At 49.5% G+C, this 23,050-nt stretch overlaps 1 protein-coding gene across 4 annotated transcripts in view; it reads left to right on the forward strand.

The window, feature by feature from the left end:
- The window catches only part of Zfyve28 (zinc finger FYVE-type containing 28), a 95,509-nt gene that overhangs the window by 43,176 nt on the left and 29,283 nt on the right, over positions 1 to 23,050 (forward strand). For 3 of the 4 annotated variants that reach the window (XR_012907314.1, XM_075943900.1, XM_075943902.1), the window contains exons 2-7: positions 2,219 to 2,359; positions 8,287 to 8,424; positions 9,737 to 9,939; positions 10,865 to 10,954; positions 12,039 to 12,128; positions 19,084 to 19,185. Coding sequence is in view for 3 of the 4 variants with exons in the window: in XM_075943900.1 (XP_075800015.1) it covers positions 2,219 to 2,359; positions 8,287 to 8,424; positions 9,737 to 9,939; positions 10,865 to 10,954; positions 12,039 to 12,128; positions 19,084 to 19,185 (764 nt within the window). In the remaining variant the exon portion in view is untranslated. The remainder of the gene's footprint in view (positions 1 to 2,218; positions 2,360 to 8,286; positions 8,425 to 9,736; positions 9,940 to 10,864; positions 10,955 to 12,038; positions 12,129 to 19,083; positions 19,186 to 23,050) is intronic. The other variant, XM_075943901.1, reaches the window with a different exon arrangement.

The following is a 23,050-nucleotide window of genomic DNA, read 5'->3' on the forward strand; positions in this document are numbered from 1 at the left end:
CACTACTACCACCCAGCCCACCTTGGTTTTTGTTTTAGTTATTTTAAACTTATTTCATTTGTCCATGCACGTGGAGGTCGGGACAGCTTGCAGGGTCTGGGTCTTTCCATGATGTGGGCCCCAGCATTCAGACACTGTTGTTGGCTTTATGTGCTGAGCCATCTCAGTTGTGTAGTGTGCATATGTGCATGCGTGCTTGCGCACATGGATTAGTGTTTGTGAATGTGGGTGTGCCATGATACACATGCGTAGGTCAGAAGACAGACTTGGACATTGGTCCTGTTGAAGACATGGTCTCTTTGTTGTTATTCTGTGTGCAGCCCAGCTGGCCTACGAGCTTGCTCAGTAGTAAGCTTCGAGGGCCTCTCTTATCTCCACCTCCTGTTGTTCTGGGGTGATAGATGTGTGCTCCTGCATCTGGCCTCAAGTGAGCTCTGATGAGCTGAACTCAGGTCATTATGCTTGCACGGTAGACCTTTACCCACTGAGGCATCTTCCAGACCCCAGCTACAAATCTTGATCGTATCTCATCACAGTGTCTCTGTGTCACAGCCCTCCTGAGTGTGGAAGTAGCTTGAGAAGTCAGTCCAGGTGTGGAGGGGAAGGTGGCACCCGGAGCCTTTCTCTCTCCTAGAGGATGTCATCACCCACGTAAAGCGGAGGATGCTGTGTCTGCATCTAGACCAGGGTCTTTTGGCTGTCTACAGAATTCCTTGGGAAGGTTTGATACCCATCTTGACCAGGCACTACAGCTGACTGTGAGGTGCTGTGCAAATTCTGAGTGGTGACCCTGGGAGTTCAAGTCCCATGAGGGGCTTCTTGGCCACAACTGGGGTTTCTCTTCCCCTTCCAGTACTTTTGGCTGGTTGGGAGGTTCAGGGCTGGTGCATGTCTGTGACAAAGGCCCTCTAGTTAAAGAAAAGCCTCCCTGAAGCCTGGCCTTGTAGAGCAAAAGGGAAGGGACAGTGAAGGGGGACACTGAGGGAAAGGAAAAGAAAGGAAAAGGAAAATACAAATAGTGGCCAGAAGCTCCCTTATGTTTAATACACTGTGGTGTAAACACAGCCACATGCATGAGGGGGAGAGCGTGGGCCAGGTGTCACTTTGGTGCTGTGTGTGCATGTGTGCACACAGGTGAACAGCATCACAGTAAATCTGGGTCGGTACATTTGGGTACGTTTCACGCTCTTGGGTCTTACTTCCTTCTGGTAATAGAGGTTGAACCAGGGCCTTGTGCATGCAAGGCAGATGTTCTCCCTCTGAGCCATGTATCCTCAGCCCTCTCCCATGTCTTTCTCCTTGCGGTCATGAGCATCCTTTACCAAAGCATGCTGGGGCTTTCCTGCTTTCCCTTCCTCTCTCTGAATCCTGGACTGTCAGGTCTAAGGGAAGAGTCCGTCATACCTCAGAGCCTAGGGAACCTTTGTGCTAAGGCCCAGAGTGGTGGGCCTCCTGTGCATGTGTAGAAAAAGAAGCCAGCCAGTGAGGCTTCAGCAGAAAGACAGTGGGCAGGCATCCGGCCTGAGGGAAGGGACAGGGAGCCTGAGTTCTACTTAGAGTTCGGTTATTGCAGGACCGGAATGCCTAGGAGTTCAGTGGAAAGGAGGCCTCTGAGCTGAGGAAATGGGTGTTCCCCAGTGTTACAGAAACGGGGCTGAGGGGGCAGGACTGGAGGATTGACCCCAGGCCCTGCCAGTCCTTCTCACTTTAGTGGAGGGAAATTAGCGTCTTATTCTGGGCTACTTTCTTCAGTGGCCATCTTTGTCACTTCTGTTTAGACTTGTGAATTAAACACTTTTTCTCATACACAATCTCATTACATAACTCAGGCTCATATCAATACAGTCTTCCTGCCTCAGCCTCCCTCGTGCTGGGCTGGCAGGTGTGTGCCACCAGGCCTGACTTATATAACCCCCCCCCAAGAGGTTTTCTGTCATCCCAGGGCCCTGCGCCTCTCTCTTCCTCTTACCTGTGATCCTAATGCGAATCTTTTGTATAGGATGAGTTAAGTGACCTGGCTCTGGTTGTATTCCTAAAGGTTCTTATATAGAAATCTGATGACATGGCTACTTCTTGGGGTAGAAGAGTTCAGGTTAGGGACTCAGCCCTGGGGATCATCCCAATGGCAGCTCACCCTGTAGGAACAAGGTCAGTGGTTACTGTGTCTCCACCAGCAGTCACCAGTTCCTCATGCTCCTGGCACATCTCTCTCCTGCAGAGGTCAGACCCACAGCTGCTGGCCCAGTTCTACTACGCTGATGAGGAGTTGAACCAGGTGGCTGCAGAGCTGGACAGCCTGGATGGGCGGAAGGAGCCCCAGCGGTGCACACTGCTCGTCAGCCAGTTCCGCTCCTGCCAGGTGAGTGGGCAGGTGGGGGCATCGGGGTATGCGTCTTCATCTTGAGGGAGGAGGTCTTGGAGGGGGAGATTCTTGCTTGGGTAAGTGTAAGCAAGGATAGATGTTGTGACCTGTCCTTGGTAAGTATGTACCTTTGCCATCTGATCACGCCCGGAAGGATTGTAATCAGGGCCCTGGAGGTAATGAAGAAATGAGACCCAAGAGGAGCATTTTTGGGCAGGGTGATGTGGGATTGGGAGATAGACATAGTACAAGTGCTAACTGTACTGGGCATTTGGGAAGAGCAGAAGCTGAGGGCCAGGAGCTGATAGGGAGGTTTTTGCTCTGGCTGCCCTGGGTAATGTGTGCAGAGCTAGTGGGGGACGTTACTGCACTTGGCTGCTGACTCATGGTGCTGGGAGCATTTGCTGCATAATTCAGAGACAGCCCTGGAAGCTGCTGCTAAAAATACCTTGCCAGCAGCATTTTCTTCCAGTGTAGCAAGCATTCACGAGGCGTTTCCAGCAGGGACAAAGTTTTGTCAAGTGACAAGCACAGCCTTCCAGAAAGTTCAGGAACCTTCTTTGTGAGTTCTGGCTGGGTCCTCTGTTCTGGGAGGTGCGTCTGGTGCATGCTCACCTGACAGTCAGCCCATTTCTGTCACTGTGGTCCTCAGGGCCTTGCTGCACATGGTCTCCACAAAATAGCCAGGGTGATCATCTCCAGGCCGCCTCCAGGCGGTCGTTCCCATGTTCTTGTCTATGGCCTCTTCCCACGGAGCTCCGGTGTAAAGACCCTGCCTGCGCATCATAATCTGCTCCTTCTTTGGGGTCTGTGGCTCTGAGATGTTCAACACAGCCGCCACCTACCACGTGTCTGTCTGGAAGTTCTAGGCTTCTCCAGGGCCAGCTTCCCTGCTTCCAGGAGCTCCTGCTGGAAACAACAGTTACTAGGGAGCCACCTGCAGGACAGATGCTCAGAGGGGCTGAAGGCTCCTTCCTCCTGCTCCTGTCTGTTGGGAAGGAGGGCAGCTGTGTGTACTTTGGGATATGGCTGTGACCAGCTTAAAGTCTCTCTCTGACTAGCTAGGTATGCATTGATGTCAGTGACTATTATTTTAGGTAGATTGGGGAAAGGAATGTCAAGCTGGTGGTCTCTTCTTAGGTCAAGGGTGAGGGCTCATCATGGTGAGCCTTGTGCTGTGAGAAGGGTCTGGGGGAACACTTAGGTCCAGGCCGTTTCTTAAGGACACACCTCCTTTCCTTATCTTACGGTCTGGGTGGGAAGCATGGGGACAAGAGATTGTGCACAGCCCTCAGCACTATTCCTTGTTACTTGGCTCCCAGGACCCTGTTCCCTGTCTTACCTCACAACCACAATCACACCTCCTTCCCTTTCTAGTCTCTTAGGTTCAGGATTCAGCTCTCTCTTTTTCTTAGCTCCTCTATGGCCGTGCTATCTGTGTTGACTCAGTTTCTCCCCTGCCCCATCCAGACATCTACGGCAGTGCTTCCTAGCCCCACTGGTACCTGTTAGATGGCTTAGGCCCAGCATGTGTAGCTTGGGGGCTCCAGTTCCGATCCTTGGCACCTTGTGCAAGTTTTGCCTGTGAACCCAGCATTTCATGTCTCTTTATGGTGTTCCAGCTGGCACTACTCTATCGAGTTTAGCCTGTGAGTGCTTGGTGCTGCTCTGTAGAAAGAATGGATTTCTATAAACTGATCTTGTGACCTGAGGCCTTTTCGAGGGAATGCAGGTCACACTGCACTATTCTTGCTGCTCTCTGCCCTCCCATCTTACAGAATCCCTTACCACTCTGACAATAGAAGCATAGTATTCCACCCTACCATATGGGTGCCCTCAGTTCAGTGGTTCAATGCTTCCTGAAGACAGTGTCAGAGTTCAGGTGAGTGCTTCCTTTACCTGTGATATTTATGACAAAGGAGGCAGGTGTCCGTGTGTGTAGATCACTCAAGGGTGATATCCGGACATAATCTGAACAGGGCACCCCTGTCTCTGTGGAGTTGGAAAATACTACCATCCTAGACTGCAGATGAACTTACCAGCCCAGAAGCCCTCTGAACCCTGTCTGTCCTTTGGTTTCCTGCACAGGTGTGACTGATGCCCTCTCCTGAGTTTGTGCCCTAGAGTGACTAGTCCCATCCTGAGGCTGCTCTGAGCCTGGCTACCTGTCATCTCATTAACATAGGCAAAGACTCTATTACCTCAGAAACTGCAAGGGTTTTAGGGATTGTATGCCAAGAAACTGAAAGAACACACACACACACACATTACAGTTTTAAGCTGGGAGTCTCTATGTTGCTTAAGCTGGACTTGAACTCTTGGGATCAAGAGATATTTCTGCCTCAGCAAGTAGCTGGACTGTGCCTGTTTCCAAAATGCATTTCATGGATCACTTTCTAATTCATGTACTAGTTTTGACAGTGTTCTTTAGAGTCTAATAGATATTGTATAAATGTTTTCTGAAAATAAAGGTTTGTGCTTCTTTAAAATTTTATTTTTATTAGATTGTGTGCATGCATGTGTAACTGTGTGGGTGTGTGCACATGAGTACAGGCCAGAAGAGGGTGTCAGATCCCCCTGCAGCTGAACTACAGGCAATTGTGAGCTGCCTTGTGAGGGTGCAGAGAATTGAACTCGGGTTCTCTGTAAGTGCAGCATGCACTTTTAACTTCTGAATCATCTATCCAACCCCAGATTTTTACTTCTCTCTTCATTTTTGTGTTGTGTGCCATACCCTGCTCCCTGAAACCCTCCTGGAGTTCAGTGCTGAGCATACATGCTGAACAGACTTGTTCTCACCTTGGACAGTCAGTGGTCAGTCCTTTGTCATCAAGCGTATTGCTGTAGGATTTCTGCAGAACCCCTTTACCATGACAAGGAAGTTGCCTTCTATTTATAGCTTGCCAAGGGCTCTTACCAGGAATGGATGTTGGAGTTTTGTCAAATATTTTCTTTGTGGCTATTGGGATATCAAGTTTCTTATGGTAAATGGTATTGACTACCTTTACGTTTTTCCATTTTATTCTTGCCATTGCCCAGCATCAGCTGCATGCGTGTGCTGCAAGGCAGGGCTCTGTGACTTCCACTAGTTCACCCCCAGTTCCTAGCACACAGTGAGCACTCAGTTTATCGTAGAAACGGGGTGGGTACTGAGTGACTGATCTAAAATGCTACCTTTTCCTCTTCTTCCGTGACTCTCTTTCTCACCTCTTTATTTTATTTCCTCTCTTTTTTTCTTCATGTGCTTTGTGAGATGGGGTTTTACTTAGCCCGGTTGGGCTTGAACTCATAGGCCTCTTGTCTCAACCATCTAAGTATAGTTGTGCACCACCATGGCTCCTGCTTCCTTCTTTAATGATATGCCTTATCCACTTTCTGATAACAATCAGGGCATCACATAAATGGCAGTAAGCTGTGCCAAACTGCTGAAAGTTTGATACCGTGCCAGTCCATACACGCAGGCTCCTCACCATTTCTGTAGTTAGTTACAATTATGTAGCTTTGGAAGAGATCTTGCACTCCTCTGGTCCTGCCAGACAAGATGACTCCTGTATTGCATTATTACATATATTTTAACAACAAAAAACAATGGCATTGCTAGGTGCCTCTAAGTCAGAGGGCCATGGCTGTTAGAGTGGTGGAAGGTACCATTCAGTTCCCCAGGAGAAAGAGGACAGAGGAATCAACTGGGCATCACATAAAGACAGATTTTGGCCCTATTCTTAACAAAAGTAAACTTTTAAACTGTAGAATGGCTGGGACATAGGAACTCTGTTTAGTGTGTGTAAGGCCAGGGGTTCAATGCCTGTGACCAGCCACAAAATAGGAAAACAAAACATAAGAGGTCAGGCATGCTGCTTAGAAGCACGGAATCTAGAGCTTCTGTCTCTACTCTCATGGTACAGCATGCTTTTTATTCAACCTCCTCAAATTTTGTTAGGAAATTTGTATATAGTATGGCCAGGTATGTTGTCACACACCTGTAACCTGGCACTTGAGAGGTAGAGAAGATTAGGGGTTCAAGGAGAGCCGTGGCTGCACAGCAAGTTCGAGGCCAGTCTGGTGTACATAAGTCTCTGCCTCAAAATGAATTTAAAATGATACGAGTTCTCCATCTCTATTCAGGAAGGTTTGGTGTCTGGATAATGCACACCTATAGAATGTGTTGGGAGATGCTCTCATTTCTCCTTTTTTTTTTTTTTGAAGGGAAAGGGTCATGAGTTTGTGTCAAATTGTTGTTATTTTTCTGTTTGGATCCAGAGATTTCTCTGTGGGAATATTTCTAACCTTAGATTCATTTTATTGAAAATATACAGAACCTTTCAGGTTTTCTGTTTCTTCTCGAAGAGCTTTGGGAGTCTACTGTAAGGTAGTTTTCTTCTAAGTTGTCAGCATAAGTTGTTCATGCAGCCATTTTAATATCTGTAGGCTGTGTAGCGATGTCTTCTCTCTTGTGAGCTGCGTCTCCTGAATGTGTTAGTTTGTCAGTTTTATTCACCATCTCAACTGAACTGTTTTTGGCTTTGTTGAGCTTCTCTTTCACGGGACTCTTTATAGCTTGTGCGTATGTATAGAGAGAATACACCTATTCCTGGTGGCCTGTTCCCCCAGGGAAGCTCTGCTCCCTGATTTGCACAACTTCCCCAAACAGCTCTATCAACTGGAATCTCAGTGGGGATCTCACAAGTTCCTGGCCAGCCCAGGCTACAAAATGAGACATTGTGTCAAACAGAACAAACAAGCAGCTGTGTACGGAAGGTCCCGAGTTTTACAAACTGTGTATGCAGACTCCAAGCTGCCGTGGAACTGTGGTCTCCATTTTGTTTCTGAAGATCAGGAAAGTCGGTGCCCTGCCATAGGTAGCACAGCCACTGGGGTGGAGTTGGAGCTGCCTTTGTATGAGGTGCTTGGCTGTCCTTCTGCTGGTCCCAGACCAGGGTTACTGCTTGGAGGAGGAGGAGTGTCTGAAAGAGCTGACCCAGCAGACTACCTTACCTGGTAAGATGTGGATTTGTGTCCCTGAGCCTGTGAGAAAACTGAGGACGAGGGTCCCCAGCTGGTCATCACTGGGGCTGGGGGACCCTTTTGCTCATACTTGGATGTTAACTCTGTTGTAGAAACTGACATCCCCACTCCGGGGGAGACTTTCACATAGTGCAAGGGCTGCTTTCAATGGTGGCCCTCAGCAATGTCACTGCCCAGAGGTAGGTGGACATGCCAAGGATAGCCTAGGCCTGTACTGTGAATAATAATGCTTCAGAAATGGACATTGAAAGCCGCGCATGCGCGTGCACAAGCGTGTGTGTGTGTGTGTGTGTGTGTGTGTGTGCCTGTGTGGTGCCTGTGTGCAGATGTGGAGGCCAGCAGTACTCAGTTGCGCTCCACCTTATTTTGAGGTAAGATCTCTCTCTGAAACTGGAGCCAGCAAGTCCCCTGGGTCTTCCTAGCTCCACCTCTCCCCCAGTGCTGAGGTCACAGCTGTGCTGCGACGGGCTTCTTTTAAGAGTAGGTGCTAGGGATCCAAACTCGGGTCCTCATATTTACACAGCAAGCATTGGATCTGCTGAGCTTTCCCCCCAGTCCTCAGAGTCAAGTTCTCATAGCAGTCCACTGACCTAGTGTCCGAGAGAATGTGTCTGGGCATGCAGAGGCACCTGGGGGAACCGTGACATGCAGGGGGCAGGCAGGAGGGAAGTGGTCTTCTTTCTATGAAGACTGCTCAGTTGTTACAAAGAGTGATATGAAATCTGCTTCTCAGCCAAGTCACAGGGTTGTGTTCTAGCAACAGGCCACTAGGGGACACATTGGTATTGTCCCAGGAGGGAATGGTTGTAGTCATTTCCCTCTGAGTCTGCTGTGGGGAGGCAGGATGTGCTGCCAGACGTGTGTGTAGTTCGGGTGAGCAATCTTTCTTTCTGTTTCAGGACAATGTGTTAAACATCATTAATCAGATCATGGAGGAGTGTATCCCTCAAGACCGTGCCCCTCGGGATTTCTGCGTCAAGTTTCCTGAGGAGATCCGGCATGACAACTTGGCTGGCCAGTTGTGGTTCGGGGCTGAGGTAGTGGGCAGCTGCTGGGATTCCTGGTCCTAACATTGAACACCCCTTTCCAGCCACGTCCCTGTGAACCTGCCCACAGGCACCTGCAGACACAGATGCCTGGTGTCCTCCAGGGGCTCTACCCACCCTTTGTTCACAGAAGATGTGGTCTACGTTTCCTTGGCCACTGGCCCGTTGGACCATCAGGGAGAGCCATGCCCCTGTCGTCCCCAGCACTGCCGGTGCAGATGAAGTTTCTCGTGTGATTGGTGGTTAGGGGCTTCTTAGATCCCCAAGCATCTCTCCTGCCCGCTGAAATGGCAACATAAGGGGGCACTCAGTCTTCAGAGGACCTCACTCGGCATCTCACCATAGCTTATCTTCCAGTGAGACAGTTGAGGCACGAGGAAGGTGCCTTCCCCAGTGGGGTTGTAGGGGACTTACTTCCTAGCTGGGGACTTCTGTACTCCTCAACAAAGTGAAGCTCCAGCTTATCTCCCTTGTCCGTGTTCTCAAAACCCAGGGGATCCCAGGGCTATGACTGCAACTTGTCATCCTCTGTGCTGTCCTCGAGTCCCTGACACACCTCCCCGTGCAACCCCGGATCTTACCTGCCTCCTGCTCCTTTAATGTGGCTGCTGCGTAGGCTTGCCACCTGCAGTTTAATGCTCCCATTCAGAATAGACCTGGGAAATCAGTAACCCATTGCCTCAGCTGACAGGAAATTGCTCTTGTCCTGATTCATGCTGATGGGATTGGCTGGTAGCTTGGTTCTGCCCTAAACTGGTGAAAGCCAGCTAGTAGACTGAGCTTCTTTACTATACCAGAAGAAGCCAACTGGAGGCTGTGTGTACTCCTTGGTCTCCACCTTGAGAGTAGTAGACGAACTTTCTGTGTTTCTGAGCACAGCCTGGGGTCTCTCACAGATGTGGGTGCTTGGGGTACCTGGAGGCCTCCTCACCAACCACGAGTGGGATACACTTTTAGTGGATGATTATGTGTATGGGGAGATCATGTTCCTATTTGCATTAGATGTATGTGTGCAAGAGGCATCTATGACTTCCCATAAAGGTCATGGCCTGGAGGGTGGCTGGACTCTTGCTGCTGTCTTGTTCCAGGACACAACCCTAAGTGTGGCCTCTGGATGCTCTTGGCTCCTAGAAGTCACCCTGGGCCAGGAGGCAGTAAGAATCACATTGCTGGGTTTATCTACCCCTTGCATTGTGTCTTACACTGGGTCCTGAGGTCTTGAGGTGCACAGGGTCAGGTTCCCTTAGGCCATGCTCTTTCTAAGAGCTACAGGTCACTCTTAAGCATACTTTCCTGCCCACAGTGCCTGGCAGCTGGCTCCATCATCATGAATCGTGAGCTCGAGAGCATGGCTATGCGGCCACTGGCCAAGGAACTGACGCGCAGCCTGGAGGATGTGCGGGGCACTCTCCGTGACCAGGCACTACGAGACCTCAACACCTACACGGAAAAGATGCGGGAAGCGCTGAGGCATTTTGATGTTCTGTTTGCCGAGTTCGAGCTGAGGTGACCTTGAGGGCCCTGTGGATGTGCTTTAGACCTTTGGAACCATGGCTTTTGCTCATGAGTTTGGGATGCCGGCTCTGGGGGCACGTCTTGATGTCTCCATGTAGAAAATGATGAAGGAGGAGTTTGGTGACTAGCTCCTGGGGAGCCTTCGAGGGATGAGGGAGAGCAGAGGCCATGGAGTCCGGCAGGGTTCTGGCAGTCACAACCCCTGGGGCACAGGGCTCAGGAGAGGCCTGCTGTGCTCTGTGGACCAACTTCGTGATGCTCACAGACAGGAGATCCTTGCTTTCAGTGGCCTCTGTTAATAAAGACTGAGTGTGGGATGCATGAACGGCCTCTAGAAGAAGGTTTGCTCTCAGAAGTCAAGGTGCAGGCAGTTGAGTATTATTTTTTTGGGTCTCATAGCAAGAAAAAGATTAGAGAGTTGGTAGTTTAGAAGGCCTGAAAGCATATTCACCTGGGATCAGGTAGATAATCATCCCACAGCTGCTCAGCAAATATCCTGAGTCCTGTGCACATCTGGGACCACTCTTGGGCAGTTGGGATGCACAGGGTCTGACCTTGCACTCTGTGGGGGGAGGGGTTGTCTCAGGCACCTGCTCCCCATTCATGGATTCATATATGCTAATGCATTGCTTCCTCAGAGCTAGGGTCAAGGTGGGAACACTTAAGTGGATGGGGTGGTTTCATGGCAATCAAGTCTGAACTGGAGCAGGACTGGGGTCATGAAGAAGTGCCACATAAAGCCTGGGTTAGCAGTAGCTCTGACTTAAATTATCTCTGTATAGCTTGGAGCTGCGTATTTATGATCTCAGTGGCATTTGGTAGTGGTAGTATCAGGTCTGTGGTTTTGATTTAATGTCTTTGTTTGGGGAGGCCTGGGAAGTTGGGGAACAAAGGTCTGACAATCTCCATGTTGCAGCTATGTCTCAGCCATGGTGCCTGTGAAGTCCCCCAGAGAGTACTATGTGCAGCAGGAGGTCATCGTGCTGTTCTGCGAGACAGTGGAGAGGTGAGGGCAGGCTGCTTAGATGGCATCTTGTCAGGGACACCCAGGTTAGGAAGACAGCACCCTGCTGCTTTCCTTACCCATCATGCCTGCTGGTACCCAGAAGGCAGTGCCCTCACTCACTCTCTCCCCAGGTTCCCTCTGCTCTGGGCTGGAAGGGCAGGTGCTTTAGTGGAGTCTTGTAACAGCCAGACAGACAGCAGAAGTCTCTCCCTTAGTAGGCAGCTGCTGTCTAGATCCCCCTCCCCCACATACATCCCCTAGTTCCCTCGCCCCCTGCCTCCCTCTCCTCTCTGCGTCCTCATCTCCCACTTTCCTCCTCCTGCTTCTGCTCTCCTCACGGAGAGAGCACGGGGGTCCCTGCGGGTGCAGGCCTGATCAGCATGGGTAGCTGGGTCATAGCTGCTTCCATCAGGCCTTGTTTGTCAGTTCAGTCAGAGTCTCCAAACAGAGTCTGGGGCTGAGATTCACTCAGAGTGTTGACAGTAGTGCTGGTTTTGAAACTGACTAAATCACACCACAAGTTGTTATTTTTAAAAGGCTGATCGTTCGCCGGGTCTGCTTTCACAAGTGTTTCAAATTGCCAGAAAACAGGGTGACAGAAAATCCATTTTGCTTTGAAGTCCTGATGGTGCAGCACCTGTTTATGGGGTGTTATGTTGGGAAAGCCACCTGCTTACGGTGGGGGACGGGAACTAACCTAGATTCTCTAGGAGTGCTGGATTGGGGAATATTCTTGCCCCGTGTTTGTGCTTGACCCTTGAGTTGCCTTGGCTTCAAGGGTAGGCAAAGCACGGGTAACGACAGACACTGACCGAATGACGGGTATCTTCACACATACAACCCACCTCCTGCCCTTCCATTCTTTTCTGGGACAGGTGGAGCAGGCAGGAAAAAGACTGAGCTTTGGCTGCTCTTCTGGGGCTTTCCAAGCAAAGCACTGCCTTGTCTTCCATGCATGACTGATGTAATACAGGCCACTCTCCTCACCTGCCTGCCCCCTGGGGTTACTAGGAAGGTTGGGTGCTCTGTTCCCAACACGTGGAGTCTACCTACCAATACCCCTCACTCCTTTTCCCTCTGCCAGAGCCTTGGATTTCGGCTATCTGACCCAGGACATGATCGACGACTATGAACCTGCCCTCATGTTCACCATTCCTCGGCTGGCCATTGTGTGGTGAGTGCCCTCCGCTTCCTGGCTACTGGTGATGGTGCTCACACCTTGCAGACTCGGCTCCGGTCAACCCCTAGCAGTCCCAATCTGGTCCCCTGTTCTCCCTTGGCAGATGAGGAGCCAAGTGTTTAGAGAACTTCATGCTTCCCCTGGTGGGGGCTGTGGGAGCTCCTGTTACAGACAGACAGTGAGCCCTGCCACTCGGGCCCACACACCATGCAGGGTCTCTTGGGTATAGAGTAACCATGCAAGGCTGTGGGAGGGAGGCTCGGTGGTGGCAGGAGGATGAGGGGCCTCAGCTCTCAAAGAATAGGTTGGTTTAAGCGAATAGCTTCTGGCCTGTGGGGAGATGGAACACAGTAGGTTCAGGTGAGCTGTGGCCTCCTGTCTAAATAGGAGACTTGGTGGGCCCTTCCCCACCAGAATGGTAAAACAGATCTGGGGAGAACAAGGAACTCACAGGTCAGCCTTTGGATTATTGTGGGGTTCATGGCATCAGGAAAGCATGCAGGATTTGGGGCCTCACATCCCTCAGAGACAATGTGCTCAGTCACTTGCTGGACATTCTCAGTGCCGGGGCCACAGGCAGAGCCCAGCTGTTGGAGCTTCTTCCCCCTCTGTGCTCCATCTTTCTGTCGGGTGGGTGTTCATGGGGTTGGGGAGCTTGGTGAAGGCTGCCTGGGTTTGCAGTCTGGGGGATGGTCCAGTTATACCACCTGGAATGCAGGAGCATAGCTGGGCCCAGAGTGGGGATGTTGCATCCTGTGAGGAGAAGGAGAGGGCATAGAGTCCAGGATGGGTCCAGATCTAGGCCACAGCAGGACCTTGGGAACATAGAAGACAGACACACAGCAGCCTGCTGAAGATACTTTCCCATGGGAAGTGGGGACTTGGGGGTGGAGGGCTGCTTCAGGACAGTCAGTGTTCTGGTCTCTCAAAACTGGGGCACTTTCTTCCATTGCACAGGCAAGTGCAGGGCGCTGGTGCCAAGCCTTGCTCCTTGCCAGGCTTCTGTCTTGTGTATTTTAGATGTCTTCAGAGAAATGTTTGAGCAATGGCTGGTGTTTCCAGAGCCCTCTAACGGTCCAGCACCTCTGGTCCCCTTCCCCATACACTCCCCCTCTCCTTACAGAGTTCTCTCTTCTCTTCAACATATCCAGAGTACCACATCACACTCCAGGGCTGCCCCTTTAAAATGCCCTTCATCAGCAGAATCTGGTGGTGTCTTGCCTTCTGAGGATGTTGAGCTGCCCCCAGCTCTCATAAAGTGGGCTGAAGTGGCTGTTCCCAGGAGGACCTGTAGGCCTGTGCTGGCTCACAGGTGTCTCTGTGGTTCAGTAAGAGGAAATGGTGTACTTTTTTTGTCCTACCTCTTTGAAAAATAAAACAGAAAACTCTTTGGACTCTAAATCTTGTTTGTTTATGCTGACCAGCATGGGTCTGAGAGTTTTTGTTTGTTTATTTTGGTTTTCGAGACAGGATTTCTCAATAGATTTGGAGCCTGTCCTGGAACTTACTCTGTAGACCAGGCTGGCCTCTAACTCACAGAGACCCGCTTGCCTCTGCCTCCCGAGTGCTGGGATTAAAGGCGTGTGCCACCACTGCCCAGGGTCTGAGAGTTTTTAAGAATAGGTATTGATTCTTATCTTTATGTCTCTGAGAATTGATCCTGTAACACAAAAACCCTGTCCCTCGTTTTAACAGACCCTTCTAGGTGCTTTACAGTACCTGCCACTTACCCATCCAAGGGCTGGCTTTCCTGGGAAGCTCTGCAGAACCAGCTGCCATTTCTGGGTATGCCTTTCCTCCCTGCTCTGCCTGCTGCTCCTGGGTGAGTGCAGGTGTGGTTGGGAGAAAATTTATTCCAAAGTCTCTGGGAGCACCCTACAGCTTATCTTAGGCAGCAAACTAGTTTTAAAATAAACAGAGGTGTCAGACAGCCCTTGCTCTCACTGTTTCCTGATTTAACTCTGGAATCTGTTTTCTTTCTTGTTGTTTGTTGGTTGGAGGATGAGGGTGGGGTTTAAGACAGTTTCCTATAACCCCGGCTGGCCTTGAACTCATTACGTAGCAAATGACGACCCTGAACTTCTGCTTCTCCAGCCTCTACTCCATCAGTACCAGACCACAGGCATACCCCACCATACTCAGTTTTATCCTGGAGTCTGTTTTCCATGTTTGTTCACCTGTGCCCGGACATGTATGGCTGATGAACAATGGCCACTCCTCTCTGACCATCATCATGGATGTTCTGTGTGCTGATGTCAGTGTTCATACTGCTGGTAACTGGGTCAGTAGCCCACCCAGATCACTAGTCCTGGAGTTAATGAGGCCACTGTGGGTGTGAGTTTTGTTCTAGGTGGCGTCTAGAGGTAGACAGGACGCTTCTTCTACTCGGGGTGTAAGGAGGTCTGGAAAGAGCTGCGATGATTGAAGGGCTCTCCACAAGGCAGAGAAGACGCAGGGTATAGGAAAGAAGAGCAGATACAGGAACACGGAACTCAGAGAGTGGAGGTTTGCCTCATGACAGGGTCCTCAAAAGCAAGCCTCTAACCTCAGAACCAAGTGTGGGTCTGAGGGATCATGAGGTGCATTGTCCGCTGAGGACCTGTGTACCTGGCCCCACGCTCATCCCGGGGGTCCTGGCAATTCTGTGCAGGAGAGGCTGGGTCTGGGGAGCCTACACTCATCCTGGGGGTCCTGGCATTTCTGTGCAGGAGAGGCTGGGTCTGGGGAGCCTACACTCATCCTGGGGGTCCTGGCATTTCTGTGCAGGAGAGGCTGGGTCTGGGGAGCCTACACTCATCCTGGGGGTCCTGGCATTTCTGTGCAGGAGAGGCTGGGTCTGGGGAGCCTACACTCATCCCGGGGGTCCTGGCATTTCTGTGCAGGAGAGGCTGGGTCTGGGGAGCCTACACTCATCCCGGGGGTCCTGGCATTTCTGTGCAGGAGAGGCTGGGTCTGGGGAGCCTACACTCATCCCGGGGGTCCTGGCATTTCTGTGCAGGAGAGGCTGGGTCTGGGGAGCCTACACTCATCCCGGGGGTCCTGGCATTTCTGTGCAGGAGAGGCTGGGTCTGGGGAGCCTACACTCATCCCGGGGGTCCTGGCATTTCTGTGCAGGAGAGGCTGGGTCTGGGGAGCCTACACTCATCCCGGGGGTCCTGGCATTTCTGTGCAGGAGAGGCTGGGTCTGGGGAGCCTACACTCATCCCGGGGGTCCTGGCATTTCTGTGCAGGAGAGGCTGGGTCTGGGGAGCCTACACTCATCCCGGGGGTCCTGGCATTTCTGTGCAGGAGAGGCTGGGTCTGGGGAGCAGCTTCCCTTTATGTTCAGGTGTAATTTTAAGGTGTTTATCTTAAAGCAGTTCCTTAAAAGAATAAAGAACCCCGATCCTATAGATTGAGTGTCACTTTCCAGCCAGCACATCTGGTTGGCCAACATGGGCCTGTGCCACAGGGCCACTATTGCCTACCAGCCCAGGATCCCACAGACCCATGCCCTGATACACCTGGGTCCACTCTGCATCAGCCATTTCTCCCCACAAGGTTTGTCCACACCTCAGCAACCCTGTAGCCAGATCTAGTACCGCCCCCCACCCATTGCCATCTGTGTGAGCCTGGCCCTTGGCCCCACCTACTCTTTAGTCCTGCCCCTTTGTCTGAGTAGTGACACCTCCTCCCCTCCTAGAGCAGCAGTGGTCCTGGCATCTTCAAACAAGAACACTGCACCTTGTTCATAACCTGCCAGAGCTCTACCTCCTGGATAATAGACCTTCCCACACCCGAGGGATGCCTCAGCCTGGCCTCTGCCTCATGCATCCACCTTTTCCCCAATTCTTTCTTCTGTCCCTCCAGGTTCACATAATGGCTGTGCTTACCCTATTTGGTTTTTAATATTCCATAAGTACAACTTCCTACTATCTGACCCAGCCACAAATACTCAGATCACAGTTTCACCACAGCTAGACTCGTGTACTGGTTGACACTAATTTCAGCATACTTGTATCACCCAGACTCCTCACATCCCTTGTCCTTTGTGGCCACTTCCACCACCTACATTTACACATTCATTCACGGGGTGCATGGGTGTTTCTCTCTCTCTCTCTCTCTCTCTCTCTCTCTCTCTCTCTCTCTCTCTCTCTCTCTCTCTCTCTCTCTCCTATTTTCTGGTCCTGCAGTGGTGTAATTAGGGTTCTGTGTGGTTGTGTATCTCCATGGGAAGACAGGCTTCCTTCCTGCACTTACTGCAGTCACGTAGAGCCTGGAGGGTAGGGGCACAGTGGGCTTTGGTAGAATTTTGCCACTTTGATCTGACAAGGCTCAGATACATATTTATGCAGATTATCCAGAGACTATTGCTTTTAAAGAAAACATTTGAGGGACCGAATATCCAAAACCAAGGCACTGATTAAAAGTGATACTTCTGTCACAAAAATCTTAGAGGGAACCCTAGTGTCACAGAAGCATCCTCACTATGTTAGATACAAGATCATCACCAAATGCTGTCCTACAAGATTGCTTTTTCTTTTTGTTTGGTAGGTTTTTTTGTTTTGTATTTTTTTTTTGAGACAGTTTCTCTATGTATCACCTTGGCTGTCCTGGAACTCACTCTGTAGACCAGGCTAGCCTCAAACTCACAGAGATCCACTTGCCTCTGCCTCCTTAATGCTGGGATTAAAGGCATGCACCACCACCAACAGGCCTTTTTTTAGGGTCTCAGGTATCTCAGGCTGTTCCTTGCTGTGTATCCAAACAATGACCTGAACGTCTGGTCTTCTTGTCTCCATCTCCTACATGATGGCATTATAAGCTTACACTGCTGGGGTTAGAACCCTGGCCTCATGCATGTCAGACAGGGGCTCTACCAACTGAGTTACAGCCTCAGCGCTCTGTAAAAATTATTAACTCTTCTGTAAACAGAAACGCAAGTGCTTTTACTATGGTGGTAAAGTAAACAACATATAACATAAAACTTACCATTTTAGCCTTTATTTTTTTTTCTTTTTGGTTTTTCAAGACAGGGTTTCTCTATGTAACAGTTCTGGCTGTCCTGGAACTCACTCAGTAGACCAGGCTAGCCTTGAACTCAGAGATCTGCCTGCCTCTGCCTCCCAAGTGCTGGGATTAAAGGCATGCGCCACCACTGTCTGGCCTTTAAATTCTTACGGAGCCTTCATGGGCCTACAGAGGAAAAAAAAACTTCAAAAAGGAAACACAAAACAAAAAGGATTCATACAGTGTGTTTCAAACTTACTACAAATAAAAATGATGGCCTGGCCACTTGGAAGGACATGAAGGCCAAGGAAATGGAATTAAGAGATGACAAACCCCTCCATCTGTGGCCAGAGGATCCCATATCAGGATGCCAGGAGCATTAGAGCAGGAAGGAGCTCTCTTCAGTTAGTGCTGTGGAACGTGGCCGCCACATCACACACTGTTGTCACTGGCTCTGTGTGTAGATATTTAGCCACAGCCCAGTCTGGATGTTGTGAATGCATCTTTAAAATGAGTCAACATGCAATTAATAGAGTTTTGAGTTTGGTATATTGCCCTCAATAGTGCAGTGGGCCTCATAGAATCAGTTGAAATTCAAGGAGAAAGCAGGCTCAGATCCCATAAGTAAGAAGGAATTCTGTCGTGACTACACATCACTGTGTCTCCAGCCTGCTTGCCACCTGCCCCATGCAATTTGAATTTACTCTCCAAACTCATAAGCCTGTTTTCTCTCTTTCTGTCTCTGTCTCCCCCCCCCACACACACAGTCTCACGCTCTTCCCTAGTTTTGGCCTTTTTTATATAGCCCCCATCACAACCTGCTTTTGCTTGGTGTGAGCTTAGCAGATCACCGAGTCCAGAGGCAGCACAGTACCTATTTTCTTCTATGACTTTTGATTCTTGCTTTGCACACAGAATCCAACCTTCTAAGTGGAAAATAGTCCCTTTCATCCTGTTTGTCACTTTTCTTACCAACCTGGGTCTTAAAGAAGACCGTTAGGAACTGACAGGGATTCTGGGTGGGATGGTGGCAGCTGGGGCTCTGCTGGCAAGGAGACCATGTCATAGCTATGGAAACAAGCAGGGATCTCCAAGCAGAAAGCCCAAATAGCCCTACTATGTGCTCAAATGAGGGAGCAGAGGCACAGGTAAATGTTCAGTGGGCTCCTGAGACACATCAACGTGAGCGCCTGGGCCCCAGAGGCGCCGGAGGAGATACTGGAGAAGGGTCCAGGCATAACGTCCTGAAGGAGATGAGTTGGGAGTTGGCTGGTGGAGGCACTCTCAGAGCTGGGCAGTGGCTCTGGAGCTTCCAGGTGGTGTCAAGTGGAGGTGGCTGTCACGATGAGATGATGATTAGGGCTGCCCGAATGTGGCACCTGCGTGCTGCTGTCTTTCAGCAGGTGTTGACTGGGTGCTCGGTACAGGGAGGGGACAGTGAAGACAGCCCCAGCCTCAGGTGGGGCATCTGGGGAAGGGTCGGTGTGGTCTGGGGTAGACAGCAGCAGGCTGTTTCCTACCCTGACGGGTGGTATAGGAACTTGTTCTTCTAGCTCATGCTTGGCTTTTGAAGTGACAGCTTCAGGCCTGATTCCTATGAGCCTCTACAGATCCTGTTTTTCACTTTCACTGAGGTAGATGTTGGTAATACATCTCCATCTTATTTCTCTGCAGCATTGAGGTGAGGAAATACACTCCATGGTTCTTAGATCCCCGCTGTGAACCAAGCTAATAAACTTGACGGCAAAGTCTGGATAGTAACTGGCATCACCTTTCCCTTGCCTTACTGAAACTCTGTTTATAGGAGGCGAAGGGGCAAGCTATTGCTAAACTCTGTTCTGGGGCTGCCCCAAGTTCCAGCTGACTGTCAGTCTTCTTACATATGTTGAAGCTGAAATTACAGGGCTCACTCAGAGGCCCGTAGAGCCTAACCAAACTGGCTTGTGTGTCTTGAATGCAGTGGCCTTGTGGTCTATGCAGATGGACCCCTGAACTTGGACCGAAAGGTGGAGGATATGTCCGAGCTGTTCCGGCCCTTCCACACGTTGCTGCGGAAAATAAGGTGAGGGCTGGGGGACGGTTGTTGAAGTCAAGTGCTCAACCCCCTGAATCAATGAGAGCTGGCCACACACCCTCTTGTGTGATACCTATGTCCACAGTGGCTGAAGCCAACCTTTATCTGCTCTGCCTGGACCTCAGAGTGGTTGGCAGCTCTTGCGTGCCAAGCTTTAAGGAATCATAAACTTCACACTGCCCAACCTTGGGTATACCACAGAGCTCAGTGTTTGCTCTCAGTTCATGAAAGCCCCGAAGTTCCTTTCAGGAAGCTCATATGTCAGTCCTGGTTTGCTAGGCTCCTGTGGATGTGCTGAATCTCTTCTGCTGTATCATACCTTTCTCTTGTTGGACTGAGCGTTCTGCCCAGTGACTTGGTGGGATGGGTTGTTCATACCCTAGGGATGGCCTCATGATGGGCTGGAAACAATGTAGAAGACATCTCCTGAGTGTCTTCCTGGTGTTTCCTCCTTTGGCTCTAGACAGTGAGCGACTGTGCTGGATGGGTCTTTGTAGCACCATCCATGGGTCTATCCGAATATCCAGAGCTTCCTTAGACCCTGTGCTGAGCACAGCCAGTGAGGCACAGTATAGGGTGGATTTAGGCTCAGCACAGGGTGACCTCAGGCACAGCACAGAGTGGTCTCAGGCACAGCCATTGAGTCCAGAATTTCTTTGAGGGTGCATGGAACATAGAACTATGCCAGAATAGACACTGCAAGAAGAGACCCCTATGGGCTTTTCCTGTGGGCAGCCTTGAAGTCTTGGGACCTCAGTGAGTCAGCAGACTGGGAGCAGGGTACTCAGTCTACTTGACAGTTCAGTTTATCCTGTAGTTGGCTCTTGCTGTTTTCCTCTCCCTCTGAATGGAATGCAGACCTTAGATTTAGAGGCTGAGGATCTGCCTTTCTTGGTTCCAGGACAAGGGATGACAGTAAATGAGGAGAAATCACAGACAATGCTGAGGCCAGGAAGGAAAGCACAACCATGCTTTGGCAGAGGTGGTTCTTGTAGGAGGAATGGGGCAGGCGCTGGGGTAATGAGAGGAAGCTCTGTGGGCTTAAGAGAGAGCTAGGCACAGAGATACCTGGCTCTTCTTCCCAGGAAGTATTTGACAATTCCAGGCAAATGTTTCTTTGCCCAAGGTTCAGGCTGGAGGCCAGAACCCAGGTGCAGTGGGCTAGTAGAATAATCAGCACTGGGGGCAGCCAGGCAGCGTAGCCGCTGGGTTCAGGTGCAGGAGGAGCCCAGGTACAAAGCCCCTTAGGAACAGTCCTGCACTCTCGGGAGACAGATGTAGGCCCCAGGCTCATTGCCAATCTGCCCTGGAGACTTTTGCCAAATGTTGAAGGTTCATGGATTGGAGGGTTGGGAGGTTGGAGGCTGAGCTGGGATTCAGAAGGGTAGACTCAGACTCCAGAGTATGGGAAGATGGAGGCCCACCAGCCTCAGAGTAGCAATAAACCTGTTAGATGTCTGAGCCAGCGTGATAATGGACCCTAATCGCCTAAGACAGCATCACTTGCCACTGCTAGAGCATTTTAGGTCTGACGTCCATCGTGCAGTTCAAACCTGTGGAGGCAAGAAAATGTGATCAATGGTCAGGAGAAGAGCATGTGATGCATAAGCTAGTTATCCATAATGAATTACTGTGCCGCAGAACATACAATAGAGAGGGGACTGGAGAAGAGCTAAAATGTTCACTGTCAGAAAACAAAAGCAATGGGTGGGCCTAACAGCAGATCAGACCCAGCAGGACGTTGAAGCTGAGGGTAGACCAGCAGAGGAAGCACACACTGGAGCACTTAGACAGAAAGTGAGGAAGCAAGCAGACAGAACCATCTGTAGGAGAGACACGTGCAGCACACTCGAGTGGCTAACACACGCCGTTGATCCCAGAAAGGGAAAAGAGAGAATAAGCAGAAGCAATATCCAAAGAAAATGGCCTAGGATTTTCCAAAACTGATGGAAAGTTTACCCATAATATTCAGGATGCTCACATCGCAAGCAAGAGAAACATAAAACATCCCTGTGCATGTCACAGTAAAGTTGCCAACAACAAAGACAATCTTAAAAATAGTGAGGGGGGAAAATAAAATATTGCTTTAAAAGTAGTGTAAGACAGACCCCTCTACATACCAAAACAAACAAGCGAAAAACTGGGCATGGTGTCACACACCTATAACTCCAGTATTTGGGTTCAAGTCCAGCCAATGCAAAATTAAGAAAGGAAATGAAAGTAAGAAAGAAAAATAATGGATAGGAGACATCACTACAAATGTCACAGATACTATGAACAGTTCAGTCAGTGAATTTGACAAGTTGAGTTAAAGTAACAAATTTTACAAAGTAATCAGCTGACAGAAGAAATACAGTATGTATTAAGAGAATTTAATCATTATTTATAAGCCTCCCACAAATAAAATATGAACAGATCATACGGACCAATATGCAGTTCCCCAACTTACGGCCATGAGGTGTTGCAGAATAGTGCGGCATTTTATTTGTTCTCCAGTAAATGGGCTGAGCTAATGGGAATTAATAGGAGAAAAAAGTCTCATGTTGTTGCTGTTTTCTTTGCTCAAATAATCACAAGGAGACTTACTGTTTCTTATGAATGACCGGCCTTAGCTTGGCTTGTTTCTAATTAGCTTTTCTTAAATTATCCCATCTATCTTTTGTCTCTGGGCTTTTATCTTTCTCTGTTTCTGTACACCGTTCTTTACTTTTTACTCCATGGTTTGCAGTGTCACTGGGTGACTAGCCGCTGGTGTCCTCCCTCTTCCTTTTCTCGTCTCTCCTTCTCATTTTTTCCTTCTATTAATTCTCTCTGCCTGTCAGCCTCGCCTATTCCTCTCCTGCCTACCTATTGGCTGTTCAGCTCTTTATTAGACCAATCAGGTGTTTTAGGCAGGCAGAGTAACACAGCTTTACAGAGTTAAACAAATGCAACATAAAAGAATGCAACACATCTTTGCATCATTAAACAAATGTTCTATACCATAAACAAATGTAACACATCTTAAATTAATATTCCACACCTGTCTCATTTATGCATATCTCTTGCTACTGCAATCACATACAGAATCATTTCCACATAGCATAGAGGTATAAATGTAAAAAGAGAAACTATTGAGCTTTTGGAGAAAAACAGTCAAGATCGTTGTAATAGTCCAATAGATAGCCATCTCCTAAACAGGACACAGAAGGGCTAACTGTAAAAGAATGTGTGATTGGTGATACAGGGTTGAGCATTTACCTAGTGTGTGTGAGGCCCTGGATTCAATTCTCAGCACCACTAAAAATATGATGCATTAGGCGTTATTACATTTAAAAATGCCACTTACCAATAAACATCTGCAAGAGGATGAAATCTGGGCTGAAGAATTGGAGAATAGGTCCATTAAGAACTTAACTCCAGCCGGGCGGTGGTGGCGCACGCCTTTAATCCCAGCACTCGGGAGGCAGAGGCAGGCGGATCTCTGTGAGTTCGAGACCAGCCTGGTCTACAAGAGCTAGTTCCAGGACAGGCTCCAAAGCCACAGAGAAACCCTGTCTAGAAAAACCAAAAAAAAAAAAAAAAAAAAAAAAATTAACTCCAAAATACATAAAGAAAACCAATCAAAAAGAAAAATCTCATTCCATCAGGCTAAGTAAGGTTCCATTACACATGGACCAGAGAGGATGTGTTCGTGAGGGCCCAGGGCAGAGCTGCCAGCGAGGCCACAGACCTGTTGTGTCCAGCTACTTGCCAACTGTTGTTGATCTTCATTGTCAGCTTGACAGGATTTGGATCATCTGGGAGACACATTGGTGGGTGTATCTGTCGGCCCTGCCTTAGACTTGACAGGATTTGGATCATCTGGGAGACA

This window comes from Microtus pennsylvanicus, chromosome 12 (assembly GCF_037038515.1).
Source record: "Microtus pennsylvanicus isolate mMicPen1 chromosome 12, mMicPen1.hap1, whole genome shotgun sequence".
Classification (NCBI taxonomy): Eukaryota; Metazoa; Chordata; class Mammalia; order Rodentia; family Cricetidae; genus Microtus; species Microtus pennsylvanicus.